The sequence below is a fragment of the Haliaeetus leucocephalus genome, unplaced genomic scaffold (genome assembly GCF_000737465.1).
Source record: "Haliaeetus leucocephalus isolate CR32 unplaced genomic scaffold, Haliaeetus_leucocephalus-4.0 Scaffold224, whole genome shotgun sequence".
NCBI classification, from domain to species: domain Eukaryota; kingdom Metazoa; phylum Chordata; class Aves; order Accipitriformes; family Accipitridae; genus Haliaeetus; species Haliaeetus leucocephalus.
Genome location: NW_010972660.1, coordinates 679,083 through 688,935, shown reverse-complemented (window position 1 = coordinate 688,935; position 9,853 = coordinate 679,083). Strand labels below are relative to the sequence as shown.

Sequence of the window (9,853 nt, the reverse complement as noted above, 5' to 3'; positions counted from 1 at the left end):
CGGCGGCGTGGCGGCTCCTGCGGCCGGAGCGGTGCCTGCGGTTGATGGAGGTGTGCGCCGATCCAGGTGGGCGGCGGGGGCTCCGGGGAGGCCGAGCCTGGAGGGGAGAGGGGGTGGCTGGGACACCCGAGGCCTCCTGGCTGTCACCTCTGAACTGCTCCCAGGCCGTTGGCGTGGGGTCTACGCAGCCCCCTGGGTATTTATTAGGCTCTTTCGGCTTCGTTATCTCTGTCGTTGCTGTCGTGACTGCGGACTAGATGTGGTTTGATTGCAGTGGGCAGCTGCTGTGGTCCCTGCCTTGTTCCTGAGCCACGTGGAGAGAGGACCAGCCCCTCCAGCTCTGGGGCTGACAGGCCCAGGCTGGCACCTCTGGAAAATGAGCTCTTAACTTCTCCGGGCCTTGTTGCAGAAGCAGAAGGGTGGTGCTTCAGCCCCAGAGGGCTCTGGGAGCTCGCCTTTATAGAGCACATGTTTCTGATCTACTTCTGAGACAGCAAGCTTCTGGCTGTTAATTTGCTCACGTCCTCAAGGGTCGTTAGGAAGAGATAAGAAGACCTGCAGTCCAGAGCTCAACCGCCTGCTCAGGCTGGACGATGTTACCTGCTATCTGGAACTCGCCTCTTTGTTCAGCTCTGAGATAAGCCTCTGGAAATACCAGTGCCTGAAATATGTTCTCCAGGTACCTGCCAGAGGGCTGAGTCTGCCTCCAGAGCTGCCCTGCCTGGTCAGGGAGGACATTCAGGGCATCAGGACCCCATAGGTCACAGCACAGAGGGTTTTTTGGCAGAAAATGAGGCGGCTTATTCTACAGTGCTGGCCGCCAGGGTGTCCCTGAGATCCTGTCCCCTTCCTGGCACTTGCAAGTGCCGCTGCTGATCCCCTGACACATCTGACTGCCCGGACCATATTTCTAATCCCCTGTCCCTGAGGGAGCAGGGCTGCTGGCCCGTTTCTCACCCTGCAGCTTGCCTGGGCAGCCCAGGGTCTCTGGGTGGGTGGATGGGGGGGTTTCCCTATTGGGGGCAGAATGATGGGTGTGACACTGCATCCCGGTCCCCAACGGCTTGAATCCAAGCTGCAGCTCATCCCTGTGCACATGTAATTAGATCCATAAGAACTGTATCTTGAATTGCTCTGTATGTTAGCATCTGTCATGCACCACTTTTTGCTAGTTATGTTATCCTTATGCTACACGTTCACTCCGATAATTACTAGCAGCAAGATTTGTTTAACTAAACATGTTTTTTTAAGGACACTTGTTTTGTATCCTTAAACGTTCTGTTTAGAGACTTGTTGGTCTGCTTTCTTTCCTCCATGCAGGTCTTGGTCAGGTTCTGTTGGCTGGATGGCAGCGATCAGCTGCTTTATCCAACACAGTTTTGAGTAAATTATTACCATGTTTGCACCAATAAAATAATTAGACGTCATATTCTGGGGGTGCATAGCATGGCTTTGCCTGAGGAAGATTCTCCCTGTTTGCTCTAACACAGGCCTGTTGTTGTGCTTATTATTCTGTCAGTAGAAAAGTCTTTGTGGGATAAATACTGTCATCTGTTCTGTTGTGGAATTTGCTGCAAAGTTGTGGGTACAGCCAGTGCTTGGGAGGTGGTGGAGGTTCCAGAAGTGTATTTGAACAGCTTTTCTCCAGGTGAGGGATCCCGTTTGAGCGGGGTCAGCCTGATGAGGCAGGCTGGCTGGTTGCAACGCACAGCCTGCCAAAGAAAATGCCGTGTGATTTCTCGCTCTGAAAACTCCACCGTGGTGATTATATCAGCACCCAATGAGTCCTCAGAGTTTCTCTCTGTCCCTGGGTTTCACATTCCCCTCTGCCCTGGTGCTAATCGGTTTAGTTCTTGCTCATCTCTTCTGCCCCCATTCCTGCCTAGGTCTCAACCCTGCTCCTGCCTTCCCAACCCTCCTCTCCACCCCTTACCTCATTGCACCAGCCAGAAGCTTTTCTCCTCCTCTTCCCGGGTGCTCGGGTGCTGGCAGAGGGAGCGCAGGCACCACGAAGGAGCCTGTCCTGTGCCTTGCAGCACCCAGCCCTGTACCCTGAGGTCCGTCCTGCTCCAGGGAGCAGCTTGGGGCTGAGCTGGGCAGTCCTGCTGGCAAAGCTCCTCGTAAAACAAGGCGTTGATATTTTTAAGGTGGACAAACAGCATGTTCTCAACTCTCCCCTTGCATTCTTAGAAATAGCTGTGCTATTTTGTTGAAATATCTCAAACAAATTCAGCCTAGAGCAGGTATGCGTCAAAGAAAACAGTCCAAACACATGGTTTGACAAGGCTGCAGACAGCTGTAAGGAAGGTGCCTAATGGATGGTGTCAACTCACGTTAGCTACGATTGACAGTACTTGCAGAGCCAGTAATTAAGAGCACATTCTCCCTGGGCTCCCCAGCGACATCCACATGTGTGCCCAGCCTGGCCGCTGGAGTAGCAGCGTGCATGGGGGGGGATGGAAACAGGGCTGAAGTGTGCATCCAGGGATGTGTTGGGGCTGTGCACAGGTGGTGGAACCTGGCTTCCTAGTGACTAATTGTTCAGCCAGTTGGCTAATTTTAGTCGTCTTTCACAGAGAAAGAGAGATATTAAAAAAATAATTAAGTTTCTACAAATTTAATAAAATTTGTTCTTGGGGGAATAGAATAGCTGGCTTTGAAAGTTTGCCTTTAGTAACCTAGAATGCACGAGCTGATTTTTACAGTAATTGTGGCAAATTGCCTGTCACTGTCCAGGTACTTGGCTGAAGAAGAACAATTTTATAGGTGCCTGCAGGGATGGTCAAAGTCAATAATTCAGTTAGCAATCCAGCCAGCAAGTGCATGCACTGTAGGAAGCCAGACTTCCTACGCTTGCAGAATTCCTTGTCTTGCACTTGTGTTTTTGTTGTTGTTTAGTAATGCTGATGAAATACCTCTTTTTCCTCACATCAGGATGTTCTGCCCTTCTCCACAGGTCTCCTCAAAGATCCTGGCTCAGATGCTTGGGTGAAGGTTTTAAGTTCCTTGGACTGTAAATATTCTTTTGAGCCTCAGGCAATTCCCTGCAGCATAACCTGGAGAAGAAACATGCCAAACACTCTGTCCACTCCAGTAAGTACTTCCAATCTTCTCTGTACATGTAAACTGGCAACAGATGTGCTGTGGGGAGAAAGTTTTGACTTGCCTCTCTAGGCTGGGCACTGGAGCCTCAGAAACGCTGATTACTGGTGACCAGTTAGCTTGGGGAATGGAGCTGGGTCTGATTCTCATGCAGATTATTCCAAAGCCAATGTCTTTTAAAGATTTACATCTCATTGTTTTAGGCAGGTGTGCATCTAGGGTGAGCCCAGGGAACCTGTAGTAAGCAAGAATGAGACCACTACAAGTCGTTCATACGGAGGTTTCACTTGGGTACTCAGCAGCATTTCCAGTCCAGATGCTGCGCATGGCATGCTGCCACGGGCAACAGCTGCATGTCTGGAAGAGGCTGAGCAAATGTACTGCAGGGCCCCTCGTTTGGAAAGCCCAATGATTGCTTCTTGAACCCCCTCACTGGGAACCTGAGAGGGCAGGTACCTTCTGGTACCAAATACAGTTCCCATTCAGTTTGGTTTCGGAAGGTTCTGTTTCAAATGGTATCCACATGGCAGTGGAGGCTGAGGTAGGCTGTTCTCGTGCTCACCCCCACTACAGGAATTTCAAGCGGGGGCAGAGCTCTATTTTTGCTGTTACTGGATAAAACATTGCAGATACTGTGGTCATATAATAGACTACAGATAAAGTAGGTGCAGATAACGTGGTCATCTAAGTGTGTGCAGTGCAGACAAAGCCATTTTGTGTCCTTTCATCTTAGTTAGCATCTTCTGCAGTTGTCACTGCCTTCCTCGACAGGCTATTTTTGCACTTTCAATGACTTGCTTGTTCAGGGAGGATTTTTACCTTTCAGTTCAGCCGTGGTCTTTCACCAGCATAGTATTAACATAGTGAGTGTTAGTGCCTCTTACAGTGTGGGCTCTGCACAGGTGGACACTTGCTGTCTGCTTTCAAGCTGGACCTCTGCTTGTGTTGGAAATTATTTCGTCTTCTTTAGGATGGCCCCATGGTGAAGACTGAAGAGGAGAAAGAGGTGTTGGTGTTGGTAGAGCCGGAAGATTTTCTTAAGCGCCTCTTTTCCCTAACCCAGGTGATACAGATCTCGGAGCCAGACCTACACAAAGTGCTCTACAGCAGTCACTTTGCCAAGTGAACATGAAAGGAGAGGGAGGGTTTATTCAAAACTGCCGTTGCTCCACCCTGAAACAAAGCTGTGCTACAGAGGGCGGTGGTTTGCAAGGAGAGAACTTGTGGGAGAAGCCATATCTGAGTACAGCAGGAGGTCTTTAGGGATATATGCAGGCACCTGTCTTTAACCCTCGGACAGGGTGCTGCTTTCCTCAGAGGGCAGGCCAGACTTGCCTTTCCTTGCATTTATTTAGCTTTTCCATTCTCATGGAGTCCATAAAAGACTTGCTTGAAAGAAATGTTCAGAGTACATGGCCCTTGGAAACACTTGCATTTTGAAGCAGAGAGATTTGTGTTAGTTCTCATTTGTGTGCAGTCCTACAACATTTTATTTATACCTGTCTAGGCAGCCTGTGCTTCTGCCCTGAGAAGTTCCCAGTCCATCCAGCCCCGTCCAAGACTAGAGAATGACAGGCTAGAATAGGCAGTGTCTGTGTGGAGATCAGTGCTAACACTCCGGGGGAAAAAGGTGAGCCAGAAGCAGCAGCGGAATGTTGGCAGATGTGGCATGTGGTGTGTGCCCGAAGGCAATGGTCTCAGCTGCAGTCTGAGGCTGGCTCCTGCCTGTTCCCACCGATGAGAGGCACCTTGGCAGGCCCCACTGTCCTGCTGGAGATGGGGAGGGGATGTTTCAGAGGGGTAGGCTGCTATAGACGTGGGTGTGATTTGTCTTGCTTCAGAGTTTTGTCAATGCCCCATCAGCGAGTCAGCCTGACCTGAACCAGGTGTTGCCTTTGGCCGATCTGGAGGGCTCCTCCACCAAAACCTACAGCCTGGCCGTCATCGGGCTGGATGCCTACAGGCGGTACGTTCCGGGCAAGTGGCAGTGCCGGGGAAGCTCCTGTCTGCAGGGGTGACACATTCGGGGTTGAGCTGCTGATGCTTGGTGCTAGTGTGGTGGCTGTAAATCACAAAGCCCATGCTCATGGGGGCCAGGACTTGGGTTTTGCAGTCTTGAGGGTGTACTTTGCGCATGCGTTTATAGCAGCCTCTGAGGACCTTGTAGCCAGAAGGGGTTCACAGATAAGGCTTCTCTCCGCACGCCAGGCAGAGGGCCTCAGTGACACAGAGAAGCTGAGGGAACTGCTCTTGCTGAATTGCCCTTCTGTTCCCAGCACTGTGTGTAGCTCACGAAGTAGCAAGAGATGTTCAATGCCTGGAGCCCTTTTCTTGTCCCCTAAATGTCTCATTCATGTGCTGCTCCCAGTTTCCAATTCCTTCCTGTGTATGTATGTGCACAGCAGAGCAGTCTCCTCTGTGGTGATGGTGTGATCACTTCCAACGTTCCCTGCATAGATGCAGCTACAGTAGCTTGGTCTGTCCTGTCCTGTCTGCAGTATTTCCCAGGGAGAGCTCTTTCTCACTTAAGCCTGTGAGGATAAATTTTACCAAGAGTGTCATGTATAAAAAAAATCAGCTGTGGCCTGTTGAGTTCTGCCACCAGAGGAACTGAGTGGCTCTCACTCTAGTTTTGGGTCTCCTCTCCCTTGCAGGGGAGCTGCCACCACCCCTTTGTCTCCAGCTTCCAAGTCAGACTGGGAGGTGGCAGATGTGGGCGGGTTAAGTCTGGCCTTTTCTTCTTTATCAGACAGCAGCCCTGATGTGTGAATATGTTGAGCTTCTGCGTGAGTGGTGTATCTTGCTTATAGGTGTAACCAGGAGCACAGCAGGCAGCAGGCACTGAGCCCTGGAAAACAGAGTTCTAGCTCCCAGCCTGGCCCAGAGCTGTGTATGACTCAGGAGGAGATACTAGAGGTAAAAATTCTTACAGTCCTTGAAGTTTTATGTTACTTGGGGTTGAGCTGTATGGAAAAGGCTCCCACTGATGAGCTCTTGTGTGTAAAGAATGCTTTGCCAGGGGAGGTGGTGGCTGGCTTGGATGAGGTTGCATCCACATGCACCCTCCTTCACCCTGGCTGGCAATGGGATTGAAGAGGGACTGCAGACTTCGAGGCACAATTTGGAGCCTCTTGTTCTTAAAGACTCTGGTTAAGAGCTGATCCAGCCTCCCCTCACATGTGTGAGTTTCTTCCTCCTGTAACCCCACCAAGAACTGCCCAGTTAGTTTTGAAAGACCTGTTGGTTCTTGCTCAGGACTCTGCCTTGCAGAACGTGTCCCCCACAGCAGAGCAGGAGTGCTCCTTGTGATGCTGCAACAGTCATAAACTAGGTCAAATACCATCTAAACCCTTGCTTGATATCCCTTGAACTAAATTCCTGCCCTGCCTGAGTATGCCCCAAAGGGGTCATGACTCACTGGCTTACTGGGAGCTAAGAAGGATGAGCAGGCTTTACTGCAGCACTGTGTAAACAGAGCTAATAGAGGCAGCCCAGCCTCCCTCCCCTTCCAGTCCCAGGCCAGCTTCATCCTGCCACAGGACATGTTCTACTTGTGTGCTTTCCTTGCTGCTCTCGCTGGGTGCCGTTGGTGGCCAGGGCTGACACCAGCACTACTGGCTGAGGGTCGAGGAGGGTGAGGACCTTGGGCTGCCGGCTCATGGCTGGCCCATCCGAGCCTGTCCTTGTCCTGTGGGTCAGCGTGTTACATGTTTCACCTCTGTCACTTCTCCTCCAGGCGCTGGTGGTGCTGCAGCTGTGGGGTAACATCGAAGTGTTGTTCCTAGACACGTGGCAGGAATTCGGACAGCACGTCTCTGCACTGACAAAGGCGATAGGAAAACGCCCGTACAAGTGAGTCATGTTGCTGGACTCAGTCACATCCCAAGCCCGGAGCTTTGGGAAAGCTCAGTGGAAGTTACAGGAACATATATCTGTGGCTGCCAGCCTGTCCTGGATGACGTCAGTGTAAGGGCCCAGACTAGATGTGTCTTAAGATCATTTTCAGTCTCTGTGCTGATGAAAATCCTCTCTTCTTGTGGTGAACGTAGTGGTGATTCAGCACTAGGAAAGGAGGGAAAATTACAGCCTTAGGAAAATCTTTTCACCGTGGTGTTGTGGAGCTTTCCAGGGAAGGAAAGAAAATTGAGGCGGGGGAAATATTAGCCCTGGGCAGAAAGAGGTTTTAGAAGGAAGCTCACTGCTTAATGCTACGGGAAGGCTGCAGTGTCTGGGGTCTGCAGGCCTGTGCTCAGTGCACGCACCAGCCCCAGGTCTTGCTTTCAGCAGTCTGTCTTTCCACAGGAGGCAGCTGGAGTCGCAGGAGTTGCGTTTCTGCACTGCCGGGGCCTGGGCCAGCAGGGTGCGACTGGAAAAGGACGGCACAGGACTCTGGCAGGTGTGGAAGAGACAAATCCAGCAGTTTAACAGGGTCAGCCCTGCAACAGCAGCAACTATAGCGGAAGCATATCCCTCCCCAAGCCTCTTGTTACAGGTAAGCCCTCAAACCCCTCTGCATCCTCTTAAAAGCTTGAAGGGTAAAGGCAGGAAGGAGTGCCACATGCTTCCTCGCTTAAAGGTCTTCATTGATGGAGCAAACAAACCCCGAGTGTGAAATCGGTTCTCCAGAAAAGCGCTTGTCTCCAGATGGGTGTTTGACTTCCTTAAACCATAGCTTTGTTTCAGCAGTAGCTACTTACTGTTCGCCCTTCCAGGCCCCTCCCTGCCTTGATCTCACCTCACAGGACCCACTCAAAGCGTCTTTGCATTTTTGCTTGGCAATATGTTTGGTTGCCCACCCCAGCCGGTGCAGCTGAGGGTCTGTTGGATGCATGCCACTGCCCCTGTGCAACACGGTCTGTCCATCAGCTTTGCTTGTCTTTATTTGAAATGGGTGATGTCTCAGGTGGCTGCTGTTACAGTCCAACAGCTCTACATCACCCGCAAGCAGAAAACGTGTATCGCCCCTGTGGACTGTGAGGGATTTCCACAGGATACCTGAGCTCTCCTACTGCTTGCTGTCACCAGTGGCATACCCCATGCTTTCCTTGCTTTTCTGTTGTCTGATCCTTCAGGGAGCTGATTTAGCTCACTAAATTCTCCCTCTCCCTACTCCCCATAGCCTTCTGCTGCTTCCTGAGCTAGACTGGCTCAGCGAGGTGTTGGGGGAGCAGGATTAGACTAGGATACTGTTTGACCCTTCTGACAGCAGCTTAGCCAATTTACGAAGACACATTTTTATCAGCAAGTGCTTGTTTTTGTGAGCATTAATCACATGAACTCTTTCCGTTAGATCAGGAACTGTGACAGAATTTTTTAAAAAATATCTCATGTAGTCACTCCCCTCTCCTTTTTCTTCCCCTGGAGTTTTGATCTCTGTCCCTAGCTTAGCTGCTTCAGAAGAAGAGGCTTTACAGCTCTCTCCTATATGCTGGAGGGGCAACACACAGCTCTGAGTGTGTGTGAGGTCTGTTTGCAAGTGAGATCTTGTTCCTTCTGAGTTTTAGCCCCTGATCCTGGTATGTTTGGATGAAGGCTCAGTCACAGATCCTCACTGTAATGATGGGATTGAGCCTTGCAGGGGAGATTGAAGTCTTCTCTTAGAGCATCTGTGTTAACTGCTTCCTTCTCCTGTGTGCTCAAAGGCCTACGAAGAATGCAGCACAGAAGATGAAAAACGACTCCTGCTGAGTGACATCCCAGTGAAATTGGATGTCAGCAGCAAAGACCGCCGTGTTGGGCCAGACTTATCCCGCCGCATCTACCTCTTCATGGTATCCACTGACCCCGACCTTGTCCTGGACCTGAGCACATAGAGGGACTGTGGGCTGTGTCGGTCAGCCTCCTTGTTTTATCTGCCAAGACTCGGCAGTGGCTGAGCTGCTGCTGGCATGGCAGTGCTGCTGGGAGCCTGGCCAAGGGAAGCAGGTGATTCTGTTTCAGAACAGAGACTTGCACATCAATAAATGTCTTGTTACAGATGCTTTCTTCAGCCTCTTGGCTCTCCTTTCCTCTTTTAGCTGCCCCAGCTTTCTATCCCCCTGGCTGGAAAGCTGGCTGTCTCCTAAGAGAGCTAAGGAATGGTTGGAACAGGGGCTGCATGTTAAAGTGTTAGCATGTGAGCAGCACAGGATCAGCTCCTCTGCTGAGACAGCTGCCTGGGGAGTCTGTCCTGCGCTAGCTTTCAGGTGAGTTGTTGAACAAGCCATGTATTTTCTGCAGCATGTCCTGACTTTTAATGTCCTGCTCCCCACTGGCTCTTTGGTGACACTGGACCTGTTACTGTAGGTCCTGCTTGTGGCTTCCTTGGGCAGGCCAGTCTTGCTGGAGTTACCTTGGACAACGTTTGCCAACTATCAAAAACAGCTGGCCAGAGAGGAATGACATCCTTAAGGTAACATGGAGCTCAGGGCAGGGGAGGGGAGTTTGTTGGCTGAACTCCCAACATGAGGAAATGCCAGATAGGCTCCAGAAAACTCCATGCGAATGGTGGGTTAGGATAGGATTCTCTTTTCCCAAAGCAAACACTCAGTTTTTTCCTCAGAAATAGCTGCAGCCAGGACAGCAGGGTTCAGGGACACCCGCCCCCCCACCCCCCCCCAGTGCCTGAGGTTTTGGTATTGCTAATTGGGGCCTTCCACAATGACACAGAAACCCCTGAACTTCTTCCCATGAACTGCAGCTTGCTGACTCAAAGCAATGCCAACTGGTGCTGCAGAAGTGGGAGGGCATCCTCTGAACAAAGTTCCTCCTT

At 51.0% G+C, this 9,853-nt stretch overlaps 1 protein-coding gene across 3 annotated transcripts; it reads left to right on the top strand.

The window, feature by feature from the left end:
* Window positions 1–6: 6 nt before the first annotated feature.
* On the top strand, window positions 7–9,073 carry EME2 (essential meiotic structure-specific endonuclease subunit 2). 3 transcript variants are annotated; one of them, XM_010567032.1, is made up of 8 exons: window positions 7–66; window positions 2,957–3,093; window positions 4,073–4,165; window positions 4,944–5,065; window positions 5,913–6,018; window positions 6,839–6,954; window positions 7,405–7,594; window positions 8,745–9,073. In XM_010567032.1, the coding sequence occupies exons 1-8, from the start codon at window positions 45–47 to the stop codon at window positions 8,913–8,915; spliced, it is 957 nt and encodes a 318-aa protein (XP_010565334.1). In that variant the 5' UTR covers window positions 7–44; the 3' UTR covers window positions 8,916–9,073. The 3 variants fall into 3 exon arrangements, with proteins under 3 accessions (XP_010565334.1, XP_010565333.1, XP_010565335.1); XM_010567031.1 differs by having other exon boundaries at window positions 4,944–5,068; XM_010567033.1 differs by lacking the exon at window positions 4,073–4,165 and having other exon boundaries at window positions 4,944–5,068.
* The last annotated feature ends 780 nt before the right edge of the window (window positions 9,074–9,853 follow it).